Raw genomic sequence first — 25703 nt, forward strand, 5'->3', positions numbered from 1 at the left:
ATATTCTGTGTGATTTCTTATACCATGTTTATTACTGTTTTTATCTGAAGAAGTCCTTCAGTTCAGAAACTTCCATGACGTGTTTTTTTTCTTCCTAGTTCTTGTGGAGAAAACTGTGTAAGCAATATGTTTGTTCTGCATTTTTCTCTCACTGTTATTCTCTATTGGTAATAACTGACTTTAACTTAAAATCTGCTTTCATTAGCATCTGGAAAGTCTTTATAGCTTGCCCGTGTCTAACAATTTGTGAAGTATTTCCTTTGAGAACCGTTCCATACTTGCTGTATTCATAGTCCTGAAACACACGGATGCTCTAGGATGGCTGCAGATGAGAATTTCTCTGTAGTGTAAACTTCTCGGATCTTAATGTTGTTCTGTCCACCACTTCTGAAGAAAAGAATGCAGACAGCATATGCGTGACCAAAGCACTTATCTGTAAGGAGTATGTTTTGACATAAGTGGGACAAACACAGAAATGACTCGAAGAACAACTTGCTTGAATTTACCTTCTAAATCCTCAATACCTAAAAACTTAAGACTGTAGAGTAGCATTCTCCAGTATAATGTTTCCTGCTGCAGCAGTATCTTGATTCACTCATGGGCTGTGAAATACCTGTATACAGAATGTCTTACTGTCAGATATCGTGATGACCCATTTTGTTTATTAGTTGTCTGGCCTGGGTATCTCAAAATCTTTATTGCTAAAAATGTAACTGATGGGAATACATAAATACTGTTGGGTATGCCATTTTCTTCTTAAAGTTGCTGAAGTTCCACTTTGAAGTGGCAGTAATTCTACAGGTAGGAACATCAGCAGCACAGAGTTTGGGCTTGGATTGCTCTGCCATTAACTTGATCCATTTTGGAATTATTACAGAGTTTATCACATCCTTGTCTCCATCTCTTACATTGCAGTATGTATATCCAAGGAAGAGATCATATCGTTGGAGCTGTCGAGAATCGTACTGCCTGCAAAGTGAGCCTAGGGAACAGCCTGCAGATGCCCGAGTTTGTTGTCCAGCTGGTGTTCTGGGGATATCTGCCATACCTTTTCTTATTTCTGTTTGTGTAAGTGAGCACCTGTTGAGACTGGGCCTCTCTGCTTCATTATTCTAAGCAGTACTCCTAAGGAAAGGCAAGCTGCAACAGGTAGCTGTAACCATAAGAGATGAAGAGAGGAGTGAGTGCAACTGTAAGGCACTATGGTTGCCCAGGCTAACAATTCATGCACCACGTAAAAGTGAAGGAGATGTTCCAATAGTTCCTTGGTCTGCACTTTATTATGGATTCTGTGCCAGTCTTTTATGCAGGTTGCTGTGGGGCCCTTTGAAAGAGTCAAGGAAGTGGATAAAGAATTTGCTATTTGGGAAGTATGAGAGCATAAAATATAGCTGTACTGGGAAAGGTAGGAGAACAGGGATATGCTGTGAAATAAGATTATCTGACAGTAATTAGAACCTGAAACTGACAGCTGTTTTTACCAGGCTATATGTAAAATTATGGTCCTGGTTTAAAGATTCATGTTTCCTACTTCAGGCTGGTTGTGTGAGGTGAACCGAGTAATTCAAAAGTTGTGTCATTTTGAAAAGAAGGATTAATGTTCCTAACAGTGGGTTTATATTACCAGCCCAGTCATGATACAGAAATAAACCTCTTCCTCTTAAGATGTTACACTGGAATGTTTGACTCACAGGAAGCAAGTAAAAGTGAAATCTCCATGATTCAGCTATAGCTAAATCAGTTGTTTGTTCTTTCTAATCTGGGTTTATTTTCACACTTTTTTTTTTTTTTTTTTTTAAATTTTTGGCTGAATAACATTTCTGTATTGGAGGTACTGTCAAAAAAATATCTAGTTAGTTCAAGGTGTATGTGACAGTATTAAAGATGTTCAAAGGTGAAAAGAGCTGAATTATGCTCACACAGTGTCACGTTCTTTTCTCCTTCTCCGGCTGGGGGTGCACCAGAAGCTGGGAGGGGACACAGCCAGGACAGCTGGCCCTGTACTGTATGGTGCAGTGCTCCCCTGTAAAACTGGGGAGAGTTGGCCAGGAGGGCTGCCATTGCCTGGGGACTGGCTGTGATCAGCCAGCTGGTGGTGAGAAATTGTGTGGTGCATCACTTTTGTGTATTCTTTCCCTTTTAAAATTTTATTTCCCTCCCCTCCCTTCCATATTAAACTTTCTTTTTTTTCTCCCCCCCCCCCCACCCCCCCCCCCAATTCTCTCCCTCATTCCAGTGGTGGGAGGGGTGAGGGAACAGCTGTGTGCTCTGCTGTGTGCTGAGCTGCCTGCTGAGTTAAACCACATCACCAGACTTTGCTTGATGGACTAACTTTTGAGTCATTCAGGTTAAATTTGTGGTGGACACAAGTAATCTCAGAAGTTAAGACTGTAACTTAATTACAAAAAAAAATTATAGTGAAGAAACTCAATGTCTTCAGTTGTGTAAGGCAGAAGAATGATAGTTCTGTGCTCTTTGGGCTACTATTCTGATATTTTATTTTAAAATGTCAGCAATAACAGACACTAATTTTAAAGTAAAATTTAACCTAGTTGCTCACATTAAAAGTCAGCAATTTTTATGCCCTATTTCAGGTAATGGTTGCCTACATGAAATGAAATAATCCGTTTAAGCAAACCAAGGAAAATATGGATCTGGAATTCAAGATAAACAGAATTTTCTGATTAGATAGGTCTCATTATGTCAGTTCACTAAAACTGAACCTTTGGTGATGTATGTATTGATTGATTTTGCTAGACCTAGCAAAAATGTTGTCTACATGAAAATTAACTGAAAGTCTTGTGGCCGGATTAATTACAACTGTTTCTGCTACAACATGCATATTTCTGCTCAGATTCCTGCCAGAAGTACCCTAGTCTCTTGCCTCCCCAGAGCATGCCATGCCTGCAGGGGTGTCTGTAATCCAGCGAACCCTGTGCTAACACAGAATAACTCCGAGAGCAACTTCCCCCAAAAGGGCTTTCTGAAAAGGCCGAACCTGGTGGAAGCTGGGCTGATGTGGCCAGGTGATGGTGTGCTGCTGCCTGCAGCCTGGCTGGGTGTGCTTGAGTCAACTCAGAGCCCCAGGAACCGGTTTTTCAGTGCAGCAGGGAAAACACACCCCAGGCACCTCCCTCGGCAGCCGGCATGGGGCCCCTTCCCTCAGGTGAGGAGGAAGAGGAGCTGCCAGCCATGATGAAGGGGCTGAGCCACCTGTTTGGTGCCAGGGAGGATGTGATGCATGGAGATGCAGCGGCCAACCACAACAGCTGTGAGTGTGTGGGGACTGACGGGAGGTCTGGCTTCTACGCAGTGAGCCAGAGTATTGCGCTGGGAAGTGAGGAGCTGTAGATGTGAGATCCAGAGTGGGGTTGGGTGCATCCATCTTCCAAGAGACAGTATGTCCTGCCATCCGTCTGGCACCCCGCTTCAACTCAAGTTGTCCAAGAGCGCTCTCTGGGGTTAGCCACATGCTGGAGATTAAGCACGTGTAAAGTTTCACAACCAACAAATGCCTCCACCTTGTGTGGGGACGCACACAGCAATGGGAGGGAGTTCCGGTCTCGTTGCACTTGGTGTGCTGTGTACTGACGATAAACTCGAGATTTTATCTTGCAAGCTGGTCTGTTAAAGAACAGTCCACAACAGCGTGGGCTGCAAATAGTGAAAATGGGTTATTTGTGGAAACTGAATGGTAATTATTAAACTCTGCTGTGACTGTGTCCTGTGATTTCAATGTGATAATCACTGAACCCTCTTCTGGGTCATGCTTCCTGTTTCCAGGCTTGCAAGAAGGGCAGATAAAGAAAAGCACTGAATAAAATATCACTGTTGGATTCAATACAAAGTTTTCTCATGACTTCTTTGAATTGAAAAATTATTATTTTGATAAAAGATTCATGTGACCCTATAAAATATCTACATTAGTAATTTTTTCAGTAACAAACATGAAAACATCGATAAATAACCACAACATCAAATAAGTGATTTTTTTTTTTTTTGGAAACTATAGAGTGAAAATAACTTGAATACTTTTGTTATTTTTATGTTTTCCTTCCTTAGAATTCTTCAGCCAATTCAAATTTCTGTTTGTTTCCCTTGTTCTTTTGAAGATAATGGCAGATTTCATATTGTGGATTCTACAAGAGGAATATAAAAGTAGGGGGAAAGAGGGAAAGATTTATTGTATGAATTCCTTATGATCCTGTCTGTGAATAGTGAAATCTACAGTTCACTTTTTGACGTTAGTGGAAGCAGTCCTTGGTTGCTCTATTACCCAAAGACGGATCAAAGCCACCTACTGTGAAATAAGACTTGAATATGAGGAAATTGAAGGTATTTCAAAACTTGAGCTGCTGTTGAGGAGCAGGTCAACTGAAAGTTGAAGTAAACTGCCTGTTTACTTGCCTTCCCAAGAGAAAAGAAAGATTGGGTTATTCAGCACTCTGTATTAAATCTTAGTATGTATTCTTTGTAGATAGGACTGTCTGCAAAGGAAATCAGCTGTTAATATTTTTACTTAACTCAAAAGTAAACTTGAAAATAAAATATAACTTCTTATGAAACCTCTAAGGCATTGAGTCAAACTCAAGGAAGAAGTAAAGGAAAACAACTCAAAATGACTGACAGCTGCAAATGGTTAGTGGATTGCTGCCTCTGCTTGAAAATCAAGTGATTAGTAATAATGCAAGGAGTGCCAAATTCTGGAGACCACAGCTTAGATAGAAAGCTTTCATAAATCTGCAGTCTGACAGCCCTATGCTCTTGTAATTTCATGCATGAAAAAAATCATTTTGCAAAAGCAGCAAAATATTGCGCAGAAAGTGAGCACAGTGGTGTGTCTAGATTGCTGCTGTTCTTAATTCTCTAAGAAGTATTACGAGAGAAAGACTACTAAGAAACATAAAACCTTGAGGGGGGAAAAAAAAGTCTAATTTTTAACAGTGTATTTCCAGTTCATGACTTCCACACAGGAGAGAAAAATCAGCCATCAATTCTTTGTCTGAGCTAAAAGCAAAACTGTCCTTGCTGTGCAGAAACAATAAAATAAAATAAAAGCACTGCTTCATCTTGTTTCTTGAAGGCAGAGTAAGTAAACTGCTGGGATTGTTCCTGAATGCCCTGGGATGCAACAACATTTATCTTCGCATCTTCATGTAAGACACATATGCAAATGTTCATCAGCAGACAATAGGAATGAACATGGCAGAACTGTAACTAATTGCAGTTATTTGTTGCAGAAACTTTTATTTCCACATTTGCCACAAACTTGCTTTGAACAAGATATCCTACAACCATTAGTTACCCATGTTTGAAATCAAGAGAGTGGAAATACTTAATTCTGGGTATAGACGATGAAAACTACAAGTTACGCATTTATTCTGCAAAGACCGCTGCTCGCAATGCTGATTTTGCTGCCAGCCACGCTCCTTGTAGAAGATGCCAGCTGAATGCAAATCCCTTGACACACAGTCTGTTTGAAAACTTGGAAATAATGTGTTTTAGACACAGAGAAATCAAGGAAATAGTATTAACTCTGTGATAACTGTTTGTTTGGTTTGTATGAGTCTAGACAAGTATTCTGGGGAAACATCACTATAGCATTGTCCAGTTCATACACTCTTCTCAAAGGATCTTCTGCCAGCCACTGCTATAGGCAGAATATTGGTGCAAAGGGACTTTTGCCCTGACTGGGTGCGACCACTCTATTATAATAACATGCCACTGTTCTGGTGTGAAAGCTGGCTATTGCCTTTAACGCTTGAAAGCAAACATGGTAGTCTGTAGCAGTATTATTATTTAACTATTTAGTTCAGTCCTGCATTTTTATTTTCAACTGTTTATTTTGTTGGTCTTTGCCCTCTTTTTATAAGACAAGAGAAACACTTCTGTGATTTCAAGAGACTTTTGGGAGCATGCTTCTGGTTTGAGGTGCTTGGCTAGTGTCATAAAAAAGCAGGAAAGCATTTTGGAAATGTCCAGTTTGGTTTCTAGTTTGTTTTGTACAGTACAACTGTGGTTATTTCCACTGAGATTATAATCACAGATAATGCGTAAGATGCAATTAAGTGACTGCCATACTGATTTTCTTTAGTATACTCTGCAGCCATACAGCCTCAAGCTGTATTTTCATTAGTTGTTAATGAACTTAGACATAATACAGTGGGACAGATTTGCATGAGAGGCCTCTAAGGATTAAATAATTGCTGCAGTTTCTAGTTTGACAGAGAATACTGTCCTCCTTGTCAATATCATTAGGCAAGCAGCCTTCTTAGCTTTTCAGTCATTTCCAGAAAGAAGTTATCTAAGTGAACAACATTTTGAGTGTGATATGCTACTGAATTAAGAATATCTTAAAACCGATACCCTAATTTCTCTCAAGTACTGAATTAAATGTTAAGGCAGACACATGCTGATAGAGAAATAGTCTGACCTCTGTGTTGGCTATATTCATGATCAGACACTGGTATTTTCTTTTCCAAGGTCACTAAATATTTGTCGAGTTTTGTGGAGGTGTTTTGTACAGCTGTCCATATGCATGCTACAGCTACTTCAATTGGCTGAACAGATGTTCATCTTTGGGTTGAGACATTAAAGGATGGTCCTAACTTAATAGTAAATTCCCCATTCAGGCCAAATTTTGAGTTCAAGTATTCACACAGACTTTTTTTTTTTTTTAGTTTTGTTTGGTTTTGTTTTGTCTGTTTTTATTTTGTTGTTGTTGTTTTGCTCTTTTCCTACACAGTTGAAGCATGGTCACTGCTACACATTTTAATGTGTTCTGGTGGTGTGTTCTGTTGCAAAATAACAGCTTTTCCAAGAATAGGGAATAAATGCTAGAGTTTGTACTGTTCATTGTTAGGCTTATAAAATGCCTTGAGACCCATTTAGATGGCAGAAGCTTCATAAATGAACTCTTGTTCCTGTGAGCAGTGCAAATAATGGTAGTCTGTGCTGTGAAAAGCCTACTTCTGTTTGCACTTAAAAATTGAGACTAGAAACATCAGCCAGATGTCTCTAGAGGAAAAAGATGTAATCCTGAAACACTTCCATGTTGAAAAGCAAATGATTTACTTAAAGTATGAAACCAGGACAAATAACAGAAAGTAAGAACAATATCTGTCCTTTAAGTTTGTTAAGGCTACTTTTTTAGTAATACTTTTTTTTTTTTTTTAATATCTTTATACAGTATTGCCAGATGAAAGAGAATTTCAACGTGCTGCTAAAATGAACAATTTGGAAACCATGGAAAAGCTGTTTAAAAAGAGTGTTAATATAAATGCTGTAGATACTGTGAGTATGACGTGTCCAAAACGCAATGCTCAGGGGGTTGCATAGTGGAAGCCCAGCTAGCTAGAGCTGAGTGGGTCCCCATCCTGAAGATGACTAAGCAGTGTTTCATGTGTCCAGTATGGACTGTAGGACTTCATGCAGCATAACTCACAGGTTTTTGAATTTAGCCAGTAGGCTGTGCATAAAATTAGGACCTAAGGGCCTCTGAATCGTGGCCCCTGCTCTATTACTGCCTGCCTTCTTGTGTAATTAATTCCTTGGGTTTCCCCATCTTTCAGAAGGGGAGAACTTAACCTCACAGTCACTTTGAGAATGAAATTGTGCTGCTAACATTACAAACTTCAAATGCTGGTGTGAAGTGTTACTGCCCAGTGTGCATGGAACCACAGAAGCGTTCTACCACAGCTTCTGGCGTCGCACTGAGATCAGGTTTCAGATTTGCCATAAATAGACAAGAATGCATTTCTTAGCTGATATCAGCTCCGAAGTCTGAGGACACACATTTCACAGTAACTGGAGTGCTGTGCATCAGAGGTAGCTGGACAACAACACAGAGATCTCAGTATTTTACGCGGGAGTTGAGGAGAACAGTTTGCTTTCAGTGGCTATGTATAAATCCCTTGCTCATGAACATCCTAACATTACTTTACTCGTAGAAGCAAAAACATTGCCTCCTATGCTTACATGCATTTTTCCCCACTGGGGAATCAAGAAGAAAATCAAGCTGCATTCCTTGTTTTGTTTGTGAAAAAGAGATGGAGACAAAGATTTATTTTGAGTAGACTTATCTTGAACAGTGACCATGTACCAATTAATTGCATACCTCTATAAATACATAGCAGGTGACCACGGAGCCCAGTCACTCAAAATATTCTTGCTTCCTTACTATTTTCCAGAATTTGGGAAATTAAACTAAATATATTTCCAGTCCAACAGTCTGAGTCTTTACTCTCTCATCCTTAAATCAGGTCTAAAATATTATATTTGCTAGTGTATCTGCTTGGATATTTTGCATTGACTGATGCTCCTAGCAGGGACTTAGCTTACACTGGCAGAACAGCTCTTGCATTTATGTTGATTTTTCCAAGCAGTGTATTTCCAAGCCAAATAAGTAAGGCTGCCAAAAGCTAAGTTTTGCTGATAAAAATATTCTATGCAAGCATTTTTTCCTGGCATAAATCCCACCTGTTTATGTTTTTAATTCATATAGCTGTACATTTAGAGTTATAAATGAATCCGTCAGCTTATCTGCATAGAAGCACAACAGAACAAATACAAACTGACTTTTAAAGTTAAACGCTTATGTCACATATGAAAATTCTCAGTGAATTATGTTAAATCTAATTATGGTCACTTTAATTATAACTGAAACTGTTTCCACCAAGGTTTACTTCATTTTAACCAATCTCTTTTAGATTCACACCATCAGTTACCTTAATGAAAAAATAATTAAATGTTTCTGGTAAGCCTTGAGCTGTTTCATCTGTTTAAAATTACTCACTGTTCACAAGGTGGAAGCTTTCATTTGCATAGATAATGGCTCAGCCTGGGAAGGTGACTCAATATTGAGAGAGGAACCTCATTATGTGTTGCAGAGATACAGTAAAATGTGAGGAGGATGTGAAAAGCAAATATAATTGTGTAAATCTAGTCCTCAACGGTTTCAAATCCAACTATATAATAAAATAGTACACATGGGTGCTTCTGGCAATGCGTGCGTCTCCTCTAGGCAGTGTGTGATTACTTAATCCCACTTTGACAGCGCATTTCAGTGAAGGGATTGTTTTGGTACATACAATAACTCTGTAACTAAACTGTTCGGGTTCTGCACAAAATCTTTATGATCAATGCCTAAATTCTCTCCAAGGGAACAGAAATACAGACAAAGAACAAGTTACAGGGGAAATATGCAAATGTATGTATATATTAAACAGAGAATTAGATTAATAATCAGAAAATTCAGAAATCATGACATTTGCATTAGGAAAAGAGCTGTTTTGTGTATCTGACAACCAAAACTTTTCTTATTTCAGCTGAAGCGCACAGCATTGCATTTTGCTGTCGCAAGAAGCCATACGTCTGCAGTGGATTTTCTTCTCCATCACAAAGCTAGACTCGATATGGCAGATCAGGTGAGCTGTTCTACATGCCTGGATTCACCGAGTGTAGCAACACCTTAGGGGAAACATAAAGGGAAATATTTCCTTTATGGCCTGCATTTTGCAAAGTTAGGTGGTTGCCGTAAATACTTCTGTTTTTCAAGACTGCATACATTTGAATGAAAAAAAAAAACAAAACACATCATTGGTGTAAAAAACATTGCCCAGACCACTGGCAATATCGAATGTATGTGTAAGAACAAGGGTTGTTGCACAAACACCCGGTCTCTGTGGTAGCTACATATTAATCATTGGCTACTTGTATATGAAAGTAATCACTATAAGTAAAAATTAGACCCAGAGATAACTGGGAGATCAGAAAGTGACTGCTTGTGTGCCCTTCCCCCTTTCTGCTGTAAGCAGCATAATGCAAAACTGTCGGCTACTCTGCAGCCTCCAAGACTTCCAGAGCTGAGCAGGTTATGGCTAATTTGGCTGGGCCAGATGGCGATTCGCAGCACAGGGTTTTATTCAGATGCCGTGACCAAAAGTATGCTCTTATTAATAAACAGGTTATTCAAGCTAGGAGTTTTCCAGTGAACTGTAATTTGTTTCCAGAGAAGCTATTTGTTTAGTTCTTATATAATATGAGTTACACATATATTTCATCCTGAGTAATGAAAATGGATTAATCATTTACATACACACACACCCCACTTGCTTCTCTCTTCTTATCCACCATATGCTGCAGTATTTATTTATTAAAAAAAAAAAAAAAAAAAGACAAATTCCATGCTGGAGGAACCAGTGGGAGGGAGAAAGTTTCGTCATTGTTATTTTCTGTTGGAATGAAAATCAGACGAGAGAGACCTGTCCGTGCCAGTAGCTGGCAGCTTCTGGCCTCGGTGTTCACTTGCAGTGTAGGAAAGCCACCCACTGTTTATCCCTGTTCCATTTGGGAGCATTGTCCTGCACCGCCTGGCCAGTGAGTGTCCCACACAGAAGGAAAGCCCTGCTCATTTCTTCATGGCAAATTATTTTTCAGATTCGCTCAGGCATTAAGGTGATTCCGAGCATTATTATTATTATTATTTTTAATAGCTGGGTAGGTTGCATTGAAGCCAGCTTGGGAACATAAATTTTCCTCCCAGTGCTGGGGTTCTGTTAAACACTCAGAATCTTATTCTAATTAAGGATTGCCTTTTAATTATTGGCTCTTTTAAATTCCTAGTTGTTGATAATCATTTTTATTCAAACATTATTGGAAATACTCCATTATATTTAGCACACAGTTTAATTATTATGACAATAGATGTTATATCTGATGGTGATTCATGTACGTTTTGGCAGTCAGATTGATATTGTAGTTGATAAGAAATAGAATGAGCATACTGCGAAGAAGAAAAACTCTTAAGAGAATTTTGGGAGAAGAAAAGAAACCTTTAAGAAGAGAGCTAACTGGAAAATCATAGTGACTCATGGAAATACAGTTGTTTCACGTTATAACCCAAAATGTAATTCACTGTGCCCAGAACTGACTCCCTCAGGTCATCACACAGTTTGTGAAGAGAAAATTTTGGGGTAGAGAGAGACATTTTGGGGTAGTGTTTCACCCCTCCTTCCTAGAACAGGATAAATCCTTGTCTAGAGATGCCAGGCCTTCGGTCAGGGAGAGGGGGAACCTAAGCCTCTAGTGTAATTTAAGTGAGATGAACCCCACTCACACTGCCAGGTGGTAATGCTGATGTTCCAGTGCCTGTGGAGCAGACCCCGCTTGTACACTGAATTGATCAAAAAGATTGAATAAATTTGGCAGGATGTATTTTGGTGGTAATTTCTGACTTTTTCATTTTATTTAAAGCATGGCCTGACAGCGATTCATCTTGCAGCTTGGACTGGAAATCTGGATGTAATGCGAAAATTAGTTAAAGCAGGCGTTGATCAAAAGGCTAAGAATGAGGTGTGTTGATGACAAATTTTTATCAACTGTAAACATGTTAGTGTTGGGAAAAAATCAAACCCGTTCTTACAGAGTTGCTTGTGGTTTTTCAGGAAGGAATGAATGCACTACACTTTGCAGCCCAGAACAACAGTGTTAAAATAGTTGATTATTTTCTCCAAGATCTTCATCTGACTGACTTGAACAAGCCTGATGGGGTACAATATGTTTTTGTTGTTGTTGTTGTTGTTTTTTGTTTTTTGTTTTCTCTGTTTATTCCTTCAATGTTGTGAGGCATCTGTTGTGGGCAAAACAATCTTGGCTTGGGAGTTCCAACAAAATTAAATTTATTATGACTTGCATAAACATTTAATTACTGATTTGGGTACTGAGAAACAAGTGTGACAAACTGCCTGACAGGCACGTGGAGAAAAGACCTTTCCTCCCCGCTTGCCTGCCTGAGGTGAGCTCTAGAGGCCTCCCCTCCATTGCTCCCCTTTGCGCAGGCCCATTGGTGAGGTGATGGGAGGCAGAGGGGGTTGGGGTCTGTCCACAGTGGTTTTCTTTTTGCTGATCTTATTTCTTTTTTTCTCTGCTCCGGCCCAGGGTTCCTCCATGAGCACCCACTCTCTGGGGGTGTGTGTCCCCCTGCATCTCCTCCCCTGCATCCTCTCACGTCTCCACCTGTGCATCCTCTCATGTTTCCTCTGGTATCTCCCTGTGCACCCTGCCCATAGATGTGGCTGCCATTTTTACAATACCTGGCAGAGGTACCAGGAACTGGATGGGTTCAGTACTAGTGGGTCGGTTTTGTCCATTGCTGACAATGCAGGCTTCTTCCACCAGTGGAGTATAAGCCACATGCAGCCTTCCTACAGGGCTGCTTCAACACTTCAACAGTGCCAGGGCCTTGTCGTCATCGTGCTTTGCCATGCCTGCATTTTTCCTTCCCACTCTGTTGGGATCTCGCTTTGAAGGCTTGCTTAGCTAGGTAGGGTATTGTATCTTTACAGGAGGAAAAAATATTCTCATAGGATCTGTCACCAAAAGAGCAACTCTTCCCCATGCTCTTTTAGAGCCTTTATTTGTATTGACTGAATTCTGTCTGCACGTGACAAGGCTGATATTGAGAAGAGTTTATTTAACAAAACAAACCTCTGTGCTTTAGGCCTTCAAGGAGTCTTCTCTATATTGAGGCTATATCAAAATTATATTTTCTTGCATTTTTTTATCAGATTTTTAATACAGGCCACTATCAGGTAGCCTTTGACAACTGGTTAGATGGTCTCACCATCTGACCAGTGGTATTATTGTGCCAGGATAACTTTCCACCATTGAGTTGTAAATAGTTGGATAAGAATAGTTGGATAAGGTTGGTTTGTTTCTTTTTTTTTACTACCTACAAACAAAAACAACAAAAGACAGTGTACAGCATTAAATTCAGATCTCCTGGATGAAGTTTCTGAGATGCAGCTGTTGTGGTCTGTGCTTGCAGAATTCAGATCAAGTATGTTAAGCCATGAAAATAAATTATTAGTGCCCGCTTCTGAGCATCTTCAGACATTTAACAAAACAGTCCTTTTGATGTATAGTTTAATATCATGAATAATTAAGAATTAAATATTTTGAGCAATCTTTATACCTCATTTGTTACCATTTCCAATCAGTTTTCAAATATTTTCTTCAGGACACACAAGATGTATAATTTGGTGGGATTTTTTTGCACTACAAAATTTTGCTTTTTAAAAATTCTTGCTTTTCTCATATATACATACTTTTCTGCTGATGAACTTGGTCATTATTATATATAAATATTTATGAGAATAACATGCACATATATATGTCATATATCTGGTAACTGGAAGCTTTCAATAATTCTGTTTCTTTCCATGATTGTTTTCTAGAGAGGTAGAAAGCCCTTTCTTCTGGCATCTGAAAAAGGCCATGTTGACATGATAAATAACTTGATTGCTCTAAAGCTGTTCACATCTGAAAAAGATCAGGTAATGCTTTCTTTTTGTGCTTAGGAGAGATTACTTTGTTTCAGTGTAGTTACTGCACAACCCAGCAATGTGAATAAGCTGTGCAGGTGCCGTTGCGCTGGCAGTGATATACATTGGACCATCAACGACACAAGGATGATGATTTTTCAGTAATTAAGGGAAGACAGTGGAACTTCTGGTCCCGTTGCCAAAAGCCTTTCTGTATGCATTAATTATTCATGTAAGGCAAGACTGGCGTATGCTGCCAGTTGGAAGAAAAGGGAAAGTCTGGAGGTGAAGGTGCCAGCCTCTGTACTGGGACATCAGGTTTTCCATTTTCTTCACTCAGCTGTGTCTGTGTGCCACTGCTGAGTCCTGCGTGACTAACTTTTCAGAGGTGTTTAAGTACTTCAGAAGGCAAATAAACGTGTGGGGATTTTTCAGGAGTGCCTAAATGCCTGAATCTAATTGACTTTGCTTTTGACTCTACACTTCAAGGTGTCTTACTAACTTTCAAACTCCACCTTTAAATTTCTTTATTCCTTACGTCACTATTAGTGGAATGAGCACATTGGTGTTTCTCTGCCTTTGAGGCATTGCAAGGGCAAATATATAAAAAAAAGTGAAAAGGTCAGAAATCGTGTTCATAGAGCCATGTAAACAAGCATTCAGAAAGTCATGCTGTCATTTTGGTCTTCTGGTAATATATTAAATGCTGCATTTCAACCCAGATGTCAGTTGTGCTAAGCAGTCTACTAGCAAAGGTTAAAAGACTGCCTTGTCCCAGACAGCTAGCAGGCTGAATGTGTAGAGCAGCAGTGATGGGAGGCAAACGCTGTGATCCTACAGAGTGGGAAGGTAACAAGACAGGACTGAAACTCCACTCTTGGGTCACTAAAAGCAGCTGTATCCATCCCTTAACAAACATACTTTTTTTGTAAAAGAGATTTGGATTTTTTCCCCACTAACAATGTGATTGAAAAGCTGTTCTGGAATCTCCTTTCTTGGAAGGTTGGGATCCTTCTCCTAATTTCCATCTTCAGTTCGTCTGTAGCCAGTTTTACGCTTGTTCTTATGCTAGCGCTGTCTTTTAGCTCAGAAGCTTCTGCAGTTCCTGATAATCATTTAGATTGCCCTTCACGTCTATTTGCTTACTGGTATGCCATGTTTTTCTCACTTAGCTAATGAAGAATCATGCTCATGGTGAAGAGGATTGAAGATTGCTACATTGATGTCAAAGCCATGACAACAGCATTATATATACTTACTTAGGTTTTGTCTATTAATCTGTAAGTCAATACTTCTGGGGACTTGGCATTAGTCCCTGTTGAAGTTGGAAAGAGTGCCCAAAGTTTTCTTCTGATTCATTCTTTAAAAGTTAAGATTTTATTTATTTATTTATTTATTTATTTATTTATTTATTTGCTAGTAATGCACTGCAGTTTTCAGAGCATAAGCAACCATCCAGACCAGCAAGGTCACAACTATGTGCATGGGAAAATGCTCTTTTCAAATAGGCCTGGCTCTTGAAACATGCTGTAGGTTTGCCACCGCCGCCTTGTACATAAGAGAGAGACAGAAGGACAAATGGCTTGGTTTAAGTGCATGTTGTCCTTAACATTTTGGGTTTATTCTGTGTTCTAAAATGTCTTCTTTGACATTCTAATTTCAAGGAGGGAAACACCGCCTTGCATCTAGCAGCCAAAAATGGACACAGTGAAGTCGTAGAAATTCTGCTCAAACAGTGGGAGGAAATAAATGACCTCAATCAGGTGAGGACAAAAATTACTGAAGGAAGTAAAGTTAGAGATTTGAAAAAAACAATCACAAATAACACTTTAAAATATTTTTTTTCCACTGAATAAACTTCATTAGTTCTGCTGCTTTCCTAGCGTGTTCATGTCCTGTTTCATTGTCCCTCCTCCAATAAATTCAGATCCAATAGCTTCTTCAATGTCTCTTGCTCTGTCCTCTGTTCCTCATGCAATGACCTCCTCTCCATTTTGCATCCCCTGTTTATTTATAGAAGGAAATGGTCCAGCAGAAGAAAGGAGTAAGGTATATCCACTCCTTGCTAAGGCTCTCCTCTTCCTTTTTCAGCAAAAAGCTTATGGGCAGAGGGGTTCTCTTTTTTTTTTTTTCCAGCTGTCCAAAGTTGAGGCACAGGAATTCTTTTGAAATGTGAAGCCCTCCTTTTTTCCAATATTTGACCAATTAAATGTGTTATTTCTGCACATAAAGCTTGTGCTGCTTGTGTCCCTGCTGTGCCATGGCTAGTGGTGTCACCTATCTGTCCAGCTGGAGATGTTACTTTCTGTGGATAACCAGGTCTCTCTTATCCCACCATGAGCTATATATTACAATAAATTAATTTTTACTGAAATGATGGTGGTAGAAGTTCAAGCAAGGAAAGTTCAGGAGATATAAATGTTTCTGTGAATGTTGAAGCACTGGAGTGATTTTCTGGAAACCTTTGTCTGTTTTAGTCCAGGAACAGGGATTAGATCCTTGTGCAGATCATTTACACAGAAGTAGCTTATTTTAGAGACCTGCTGTGGAGACATGGAGACTTTTGGCTTGTGAGGAGGTTTGAAATAAATATGCAGCAGAATTATTTTTATTAAAAGTGCTCCTTGTAGGCAGAATGTGAGATGGGAATCAGTTAGAAAGCCATGGCACTACACTGGCAGAGACCAGCGCCTATAGTGTCTGCTAACACGGTAGTGATGCTGGCTGAAGTTGAAGGGCAGCTATTGATTCCCAGAATCTTTGTTTCTGTTCCTGTTGATTGTAATATTCTCTGAAAGGAGAACAACCAAGACAGGTGAAACAGTTATCTGTATTTTACACTTTGCTTTATGTATATCAACATAATTGTCACCCATCACTTAATTGCTGGTGCGTTGCCATTTCATTGAAGTGTTGACTTGGGAGCATTCAGGTTATGCTCTCTTGGGACCATCTCCTCTCTTTTATTGAGGTGGATGAGTCTGATAAAGATAACCTGTGTACTGTCATACTTTTATAATCTTTATAACTACATGGATTAAATTGGAACAGGTTTTTTTTTTTTGTTTTGTTTTGTTTTTTGTTTTTTTCCCTAGAATGGAGAAACGCCATTTTACTTGTCTGTTGAAGGCGGTCATGAAAAATGTGCTGAGCTGTTACTGGAAGCAGGGAGTGACATCAACATTTTAACTCATGTATGTACAAAAAATCCCTTCAGCACACTGCTGCTGGCACACCCTGGGCTGTGGGAATGGCTTTGTCTTCTCTCTTCTGTGTGTACTCACAGTGTATTTGCTCTGCTTATTTTTATAAAATAGTGTGTGTACATATACATACATATATATATATTTGTATATAGAATTGGGAATGCAAAGAATGTTAATTGTGGAAAAAATCTAGCATAGATATGTTTGACAGAATAATGTTGGCCTTTTTTATTTACTGTCTGTTGAATAGTAAAACATATGGTTAGGAAATGTAACCATGTAGGGTAATTGAAAAGCCTCATTTTTGGCAGCTTATACGCCTGAACTGATGACAAATCTGTTCCCCACATCTGGTTCCTGAACTCCAGTCCGGCTCAGATGTGTTAAATGGCCCTGGCATGCCTGTTGCAAGAATTTGCAGCAATGCCTGTGATTCCAGCAGAGTGAGAGCTTGTTTGTTTTAGCAGAATTATTAAGAGAACATTTTCTGCTGATTTTTTTCTTAATGTGTTATGTGACTGTAATGGCTTGTTAAAAGTCAAACTGAACTAACAGACTGGGAGATACATTGGGATTGTTGTAGTCCATGCCCCCAACGAAGCTGACAATGCTGAATTAGCTCTTTGCCAATAAAGATTGAAAAGGACCATGGAGTACTGATGTTTTCAGCATATTTGTTGCATTGTGGTAACAACAGGAAGGTCCTTCAGTGTTTACAAAAACATGTAGCTGTAACTGGTGGCCTACTTCATACATTTACATCATTTTATCAAAGGGAGGCCTTTTTTGCAGGTGTGGACAGGAGGATAATAACACTAATGTAAATAAAAGGTTATTCTGTATTGGTAGCTATCTTCAGTACTGTTTATTTATTTTTCCCAACAACAAACAACATTTCTTGTCAATAACATTTCTTTCAGAACAACAGCAGTGCATTACAAATTGCAATTCAGAATGGACATCTATCTTTGGTTACTTTTCTTATTGATAAGAATATTGATCTGGTCCCTAAACCTGAGGTGAGTGTGTATCAATACAACTTTCCTGCTGTTCCTCAGCGTGCCCTGTCTTTATGGACTTCCTTGAGAATTCAGATACTGAATAAGGCCGAGTAGTTCATTATTTTTACTGTATTTTGCCTGTTGTGTAATGTGACTGAGATGATTTATTTTAAAGATCAATCTGTTTTTGCACTGGTTGTTCTCATTGGCTTTCTGTAGCTGAAACAACTCGTAAAACTGTAACTGAGGTTTTGGAAATGTTTCCAGTGCAGCACTGTGTGCGAGCTTTATTTATTTTTCTGTAGCCCCAAAGAAATGGTTGTGGTTTGTAAAGATTAATGAGCTGGTGTCTGGCATTGGTATGGAATTATTTTTTAGTTGTATTTAACAGAAACTGATGAGTCACAGGTACAACAAGCAAAGTGATCTTGCCAATCTGCTGGTTGAATAGTGACTGGTGTTGGACCTGTGCCCCAGTTATTTTCATGAATAATCACTCATATAAAAACTTAATTTCTTTCTAGCTATAACTTGTTTTTTATAATTGCTACAGCAAGCCAGGTTATTATGAAGGATATCTACAGTAGCAGTATGCTACAGGAGTTTATTCCTGGAAAGTGGATTTTGACAGCTGCGTTCTCAACTCAGAATTATTCTATCTCCAGCCTGTTCAAACAAGGGCAAACCCAGTTTTCTGAGGGAACACAAACATTGCACCAAACTCCTCGCTCTCAGCTGAGGCCAGCAGCGCAGCGCAATATGGATGTGTACAATGCCTTGCTGCAATTGTACGTGGCAGCACGCTGCTGTGCATGCTGCTCTCAGCAGCTGCAGCTTCCTCTGTGGTGTTTGCTCACCAGCTGCTGCAGCTGTGGCAGGAGCAGCAGAGGGATGCTCGTAGCGGGGCCTCTGGCACTGCTGCGCGCCCCCGGTGTGCCTTGTCTGCAGCCCTGTGGCTCTGCAGGAGCACGCCCTGCGTCCCGTCGGCAAGCTTGGGTTTTAGCAGGAAACTCTTCCTTGCTTGAATGGACTTCTAATAAATGCACCTAATCATCTAAGCTTGTTGCTTTCCCTCCACAGCAGAAGAATTCTCCGCTCCATTTAGCAGTCATCAATAATCATCTGCCGGTAGTAAAAACACTCTTGGATGCTAATCATGATATAAACTTCTTAAATCATGTAAGAAAAACTGGGAATTAATAATAACTTCACTGCTAAAGAGGAGATTATGTGGATTTTGCTCCCCCCCCCCCCATTTTTTTTCCTCATGAGCTCAAGGTACAAAACAAACAAACAAGCAAAACAAAACTCCCAAAATAAAACAACAACAACAAAAAAAAACAAAACCAGAAAGGAAGAGGCAGTTTCCCCTTTATATTTCTGTGTGTGTACATATGTATTAGTCACTGGTACATGCTGTGCTAGTAGCATTTTTGCAGGTACAGACAGCAAAATGTTATATACTCGGAAAATATTTGGATTAATTTATTGTTCAAGTGGTATGACTCATGCATAAAACATGACAGCAATGTCTCAAACCTGATTGTAGAGGTAAGCACAGTGCACACTGTCAGTGGTCTGGCAGATCTCTTTTTTCCCCTCACAATAACTCTGACAAGTGCACTTTTCCTAAGATATACACAGAGAGAGACCTCTGGCAGGCTTTCAGGCTCTCATAACCTCAAGTTATCCAACTGAAAACTAGTACAGTGCACACAAGCTTGGTCAACTCAGGATCTGTTAGTTAATAGCAGTTCTAGACAGATCTAGCTATGTCATTCTAGATTTGTGAGATTCCCTCCAGCCTTTCTCATTAAGAAACCATGAAATCCTATGAAGATTAGTGCACTGAAAGAACAATCAGAGCTCCCTAATGGAAGATGGAGCATTACTCTGCTCTTTGGATGTATGTTGCTCTCTGTGTGCTGGGTCTGGCTGGGATGGAGTTAAAGGTCTTCATAGCAGCCCACATAATGCACGTTTTGGATTTGTGGCCAAAACAACGTTGATAACCCAGCAGTGTTTTAGCTGTCACTGAGCAGTGCTTGCACAGCATCAGGACTTTCTCTGCTCCTCGCTCTGCCCTGCAGCAGGGAGGCTGGGATGCCCAGGAGGAGGGAGGGGACACAGCCAGGTGGATGACCCAAGGTGACTGAGGCAATATCTGTGATTCTGCGTGTCCTCCCGTCCCCACAGCATCACCCTCAGGAGAGACATCACAGGTCTCTGTGGCGCAATCGGTCAGCGCGTTCGGCTGTTAACCGAAAGGCTGGTGGTTCGAGCCCACCCAGGGACGTGAGTGCCCATTTTCCTGCAGGCAGGGACACGGGTGCATGGCACTTGGCCACTTGGCTGATCCACAGCCTAGTGGCCCCCACCGTGGAGGGAGAGAAGTTCTCCATATTTGCATGTCTGCCCACTCTCATGGATTGTGGGACAGTTCTGCACTGCATCTGGAGGTTGTTGTCCATGACTCTGTAGACTGCCACCAACTATGAATCCCCTCAGATTCTGGATGCCTTCCTCTCTACTAATCCACTGGCTGATGCCAATGTATTTGGCTGCCAATTTACACACTCCCTCACATGTTTCTGTGCTTGATCCCTTGTCAGCTTGTTTTCAGTTTTTGTTCTTTGTGTGTTGTTTACTACTCTGCTTTGCCTGGGGGAGCTATGACAAAGGCACTGGCCTTGAGCTTAATGTGGTATTGGGCCCTTCACAGCTGCTGTCCCCATGCTCTGAGAACCATCTCATGAAGAAAATCAGCAATTACATCTTTTCCCCTTTTCTCTTCTGAGAGATGTTTTGTGGAGAGAGAAAAGAATGGCACATACCTTTCCTGTCCTCCAGGAAAATAAGTCTTTCCACCCCTGTTATAAGGCATCTTGGTTCCTTGATTATCCTTGCATAATCAGACTGTTTGCACTGGTGTGTGTGTGTGTGTGTTGTGATTCTGATTATTGTTTGTAAGGTTACACAACTCATTGGGAATGCCACCTGGAACATGTCCCTGGGCAGCAGATCAGTGGGCGGCAGGCTGCTTGGAGGAGCTGGGCAGCTGCCCCAGGCCATTCTTGTCACCCATAGCTTGGGGTTTCCTGCCTGAATGGGCACATAGTCCCACTGACCCTATGCCTGTTAGAAGGAGGGGAGCCCTGCCTGCCCCAGTGAAACACAGGGACTTCTGATGCTGTGCTGAGGCCTGGCATGTTCCTGTTGGGCTGCTGCCCAAAGGCCTTGGAAGAGACAGAGAGCGACTGTCCCACCAGGGCTGCTGAGGCCCACTTGAGGCATAGCCCGCCTCCCACCTGGCAGACAGGGATGCTTTCTGCCATACTAGCCAGAAATATGCTCCAAGGAATCTGTAATTTGTCCCAGCTCATGGTGCATTTAACTGCTGAAGATTAATTTAGGAGGTCACGTGTATTCCCAAAAGAGCTTCTGTGAGACTTTATGTGGAACCCTTGTGGTTGGCTCTCTGGGCGAGTAAGGTCACAGTGCTTGGCTCTACCACACTGAAGTTAAGGTGGGATTTAATACTTCTCTAAAGGTGAAAAGACTTCTCCAACCAGCTTCTCCTTTCTCCCAGCTCCTTGTGCACCCCCAGCCTCCTCACTGGGCAGGGCAGCATGAGGAGCTGAGAAGGCCTTGACTTGACGTAAGCACCGCTCAGCAACACCTGAAACATCAGCATGTTAGCAGTATTACTCTCACCTTAAACAGCACCGTACCAGCTACTAGGAAGAAAGTTAACTCCATCCCAGCTGAAACTAGGGCAGTCACAAAACCTTCAATTTAAAAAGGATGCTGTATCACGTCAAACGTGCTAAGGGACAGGTCCAGCTACACAAGGTTCCCACAAAAGACAACATATCATATTTGCTGCTGCATTACACCCATAGACATCTGGAATACTTTCCTGTAAGTGCAAATAGTAAAAGAAAAGAGTAAGAGGCAAACACTTCTTAGTGAATAGGAAATGCATTTTTATTAATAGACTGCTAAACTCTCCAGGGCACTTGCTGCTAGTTTCTTACCGACATTCTGTAGAAAGGTAAATAAATGGGTTTTATTTGGGTAAACGAAGCTGTATAAAGACCACACAACCCTAATTTCAGGCCAAAAGATTAGACTTGAAACAGAATGTTCCTTCAGCTGTACTTTATGTTAATAGTTTGGTCTTTTGCAAAGTTTGTTCTGTTTTGTTTTGTTTCATTTTATTTTATTGTGGTTTAAGGTTCACTGCACATTCCATATCATCATATTGTGGCAGGGCTGGCTAAGAAACCCTGTCATGGACTGTGGCACAATGTGCTGTTGAAAATCAAGGTAGTCCAGTTGTTTTTGCATGAATTTCAGCACGGAGAGATTACTTGAGAGGATAGCATGGCAGTTGGCACTTGCATGAATCACTCTATCCAAAGCACCTTGCTTTAAGAGGGTAGAGCAAGAACTCCTCACATTACAATCTGTTAGAGGTGCATAACAGCAGCTTTGTCCTGACCCAGCTGGAGCTCTTGTCTGTTTTTCTTGCAGAGATCCCAGATGCTTTCTTGTTTGCCCGAAACAAAGCCGGTAGTTAGATCAGTGGAAAGTTAAATGTTTTCGTTCTCTTCAGTATTTTCTAGCCAGGGCCATCTCTTGTTTTGAGTCTTCTGTAGATTCAGATTGTATGCATTTTTTTTTCCCCTATGGGGACTTTGTTTTATTGTATTTATTTGCTGTTATTAATTTCAGAGGCAGGAAACTCCTCTGCATCTGGCGGCTGATCTTGGCAATGTGGAGCTGGTGGAAATGCTGCTGAAGGCAGGCTGTGACCTCAAGACCATGGACAAGGTAGATGACACTCCTCACATATGCAAAGATTATGTAGCTTTATGTTTTGCTCTATATTCTTCCCAATAATATCTTCCCAAAGATACAGGAAACACATGTTTCCAGTCATCCTTCATAAAACGAGTGCAGCCAAAAGTTAGCTGTTTCAAAGGAAGTCTGCTTTTAACGCTGCCTTACCTGCGGCTTGTAGAGGTCTGGAATGGCTTTGGCCAAGAGCTCTTTTTGAGTTCTGATGTGATGAAACACACCATGAGCATAATCCATCCATTTAATCCTTTAAAAAAATAATTTCCATGTACAAAGCTGTTCTGATAAGAGTAAAGCTTTATGAAACTAGTGTCACTTTTTGGTAACCTGACGTGAAGTTTGGGGACCCACCTTTGCAATGAATTGGTATGGAGACACCAGAGATGTTCCCATCCTTGTGACAGAACATCAGACAGGAAAAAGGGGAGCCTGCTTGGACTACACGGTATTCCCCTGGCCTCTGTACCCTGACAGCCAGAGTCCTCAGCCTGCAGAGCACACTCACCTGTGCAAGCTGCAAGCGGGAATACTCTCTTGGGAGCTCTTCCCTCCTGTCAGCTGCAGGTGTGATTGTGGTTGGAAGTGACTGAAAGCCAGGAGAGTGCTCCCTGTGTGCCCAACTGCTGTGCTACACATGCACACAGGATGACAGTGGCACAGGAGCCTGGAGGCACCCCTGCCTCCAGCCCCACCTGCCAGGGAGCGCAGGACAGCTTTGCAGGGTTGGAGCTGTTGCAGTCGCTGGTCTCTGCGCTTACTAGTTATGCCTGTGCTGGAAGGATTTTATGAAACAAAAATTCATGGCTTCCAGTGTCATGCTTTCCTAAAAGTGGGTGAATTAGAGTGATCTTGAGCAGAGCCATGAGCTAGAACTCAAAAGGTATCCATCAGGGAATTTTATAATAGCTGGAGGGTTGAAACAACTTATAATGTATTTATTTATTTATTTTAATATACTTTATTTTATTACTGAGCCTTCCAATAAAGGGGTTAGCTTCTTTTAGGTCTAACTTTCTGGAATGCCTAACACTTGATTTGTGGAGCATATCCTGAATATTCATTTCTGAGGCATCTCCACTCAGTGCAAGCCCACTGAAAATGGATGATTACAGAGAGAACCCTGAAAAGCCGCTGAGATGCCTCTACACCAAAGTGCTGGTCATTGAGGTAGGCTCAGATGGACTGAACAGTCATCTGGGCTGGAATTAAAACAATGGCTTTTTATTCCTTTGGTTGTCTGCACTGTCCATGAGACATTGCCTTCAGCTGTTACGACAAAGTCATTCCCACACTCCCTTTTCCTTCTGCAACCCAGATTCTCTTATTGCCCAAGACAAGATGTGGGTTTGCTCTTAATGTAGCAGATTTCCAAAGCAGGGGATGCAGCTCATGCAAAGCATAGGAGAGCCTTAATTGCAGCCACACTGAAGCCATAAAATTGTAGTAGATATGCTTTGTTGAAGAAGAAAAAAATAAAAAGATGGGGTTCTGTAAACAAAGCTCATGTTTTTCTTCTGTGTTGTCCTCAAATATAAGAGATCATGTCCTGATTCACTCTCTCTGCTTCCAGAATGGAAAAACTGCACTAGCTGTGGCATCAAGGAGCAATTATGCCCTAATTGTAGATATGATCATTAAAGCAGAAAGGTATTATGCCACAGAACAGGTAAGAGAGATCTTTTTGTTATGCTGAGGGGAATTGTAAGGAAAAAGCTGATTCTGATCTTAACGCGCCTTTTGCCTGGTTTCCTTTTGGCAGGCTATAAGACTGGTCTTGATAAATCAAGGACTGGGAACAGGAAAGCCTTTACCCTGTCGAGGTTTTATCCCCGTCCAGCAGTAAAGCTGCAGGCAGATTTTTTTTCATTTTTCTGCACCGAGCTCCACATGCATTGCAAAGGGTTGGAGAGAGAAATTCTGACCCAAATGCAAACTGTGTCACCGGCATCAGGTCGGTGTCCTTCGGCACAGCAAAATCCGTGGCTGAAATATGGAGGAGAGCAGGTGTCTGATTTTACTTTGCTGTGAAAAGCTCAGTGCTGCGGTGGGAGCTCCCTCTTCTGTCTGGCCTGCGTTAATTACTAACCACAAGAAAGGAGGCAGGGAAAGAGCCAGACAGGGCTGTGAAGTGACGACACGGCTTAGAATGACCTCAGATTGTCTCAATTTCTAAACTTCTTTCCCAAATTGGCATGATTATTTAAATGCAGGCTGCTTGGTGATGGCCCTCTCTAAGGGGCTGAGAGTCAGACGAAGCCAGTAACTGTTTTGGCTTGCATTGACTATTCCCTGTTGGCTGTGAATCTGCCTGTGCCCTATAGCAGGTAAGTGTCCGAAGAAGATGAGCTGAATTTAGCTCCTTTACAATCAAAGGAGTATTTGGAGGCGGGCTTATGGTGAGGAACCCTTTAGAAATGTGCCCTCAAAGTCAGACTCATCCCAAATGGGTTTTGAAAATTCAGGACTCATCGTGTCACAGGGTCTTAATTGATGCCATCCAGAATATGCAGAAAGTTAATTTATTCCATTAATTACAGACATAGCAATGAGCTACAAAACACGTGCTATACCTCTATGCTTGATGAAGGGGAGGTATTTCAAAGGAAGATGAAAGTTAATTGATGAAAGTTAATTTTAGGGCATGTTAATGCTCCATAAATAGTTTAGTCTTGTGTTGGGTTGCTCTGTTTTTATTTGGACCCACAGGTTTATGTGACTTACCGAGAACTGATTAAATTTGTTGTGTTTTGATATAATACAATTTTAAATCCCCAAGCTATCTCAGATACTGTTTGCAGGCGGTAAGAGAGATCTATTTTAACATACACTGTGGAAGAACTGGAGGAAGGAAGATGGTGACACTATTTATTTATGCAAAGCAAGTAGTTCAGTGAGAATCAGGGCTGGCAGAAGTAATTCAGTCAAGTCTTGGGGTGTATCTCTGAGTTTCACTGCTCTTTCACTCTCATTGCTAAGCTGCCTCACAGGTTTGTAACTTGATTCTTATTCCTGCTTCCTGCTTGCCAGTGTTTGCTCTACCAGGCTAGGCAGGAGCCTCTCAGGGGTGGTATGAGCATCCCTGATCCTGCCTGAGCACATGAATTAGCTGGCCTTTTAACACCCCTTCCAGCCCTGTGTGTCCAAACTGGTGATGCTTAGTCACAGGGAACTGTGCTGTTAAATCACAGATCTAGATCAATTATTATGATGAAAACCACATCTGTGAACTCCATGTGTTGCGCATATTTGACTTGTCAGTCCAGAGTTGTCAGTTACGTTATAGTTTAAGGGGCTTAATTGGGAATTTAGAA

The 25703-nt window shown here is 40.9% G+C and overlaps 1 protein-coding gene across 6 annotated transcripts in view; it reads left to right on the forward strand.

The window, feature by feature from the left end:
- Positions 1 to 5: 5 nt before the first annotated feature.
- ANKDD1B (ankyrin repeat and death domain containing 1B) overlaps positions 6 to 25703 on the forward strand; it is a 29373-nt gene continuing 3675 nt past the window's right edge. The window contains exons 1-12 of one of the 6 annotated variants that reach the window (XM_083818007.1): positions 6 to 3271; positions 7190 to 7293; positions 9327 to 9425; positions 11254 to 11352; positions 11445 to 11549; positions 13236 to 13334; positions 14987 to 15085; positions 16418 to 16516; positions 17449 to 17547; positions 18610 to 18708; positions 22267 to 22365; positions 23963 to 24058. In XM_083818007.1, coding sequence (XP_083674133.1) covers positions 3148 to 3271; positions 7190 to 7293; positions 9327 to 9425; positions 11254 to 11352; positions 11445 to 11549; positions 13236 to 13334; positions 14987 to 15085; positions 16418 to 16516; positions 17449 to 17547; positions 18610 to 18708; positions 22267 to 22365; positions 23963 to 24058 — 1221 coding nt within the window. In that variant the 5' untranslated portion in view covers positions 6 to 3147. The remainder of the gene's footprint in view (positions 3272 to 7189; positions 7294 to 9326; positions 9426 to 11253; positions 11353 to 11444; positions 11550 to 13235; positions 13335 to 14986; positions 15086 to 16417; positions 16517 to 17448; positions 17548 to 18609; positions 18709 to 22266; positions 22366 to 23962; positions 24059 to 25703) is intronic. The other 5 variants (XM_083818008.1, XM_083818010.1, XM_083818009.1 and 2 more) reach the window with 5 other exon arrangements.

Source organism: Anser anser (assembly GCF_964211835.1).
Source record: "Anser anser genome assembly, chromosome: Z".
Taxonomy (NCBI): domain Eukaryota; kingdom Metazoa; phylum Chordata; class Aves; order Anseriformes; family Anatidae; genus Anser; species Anser anser.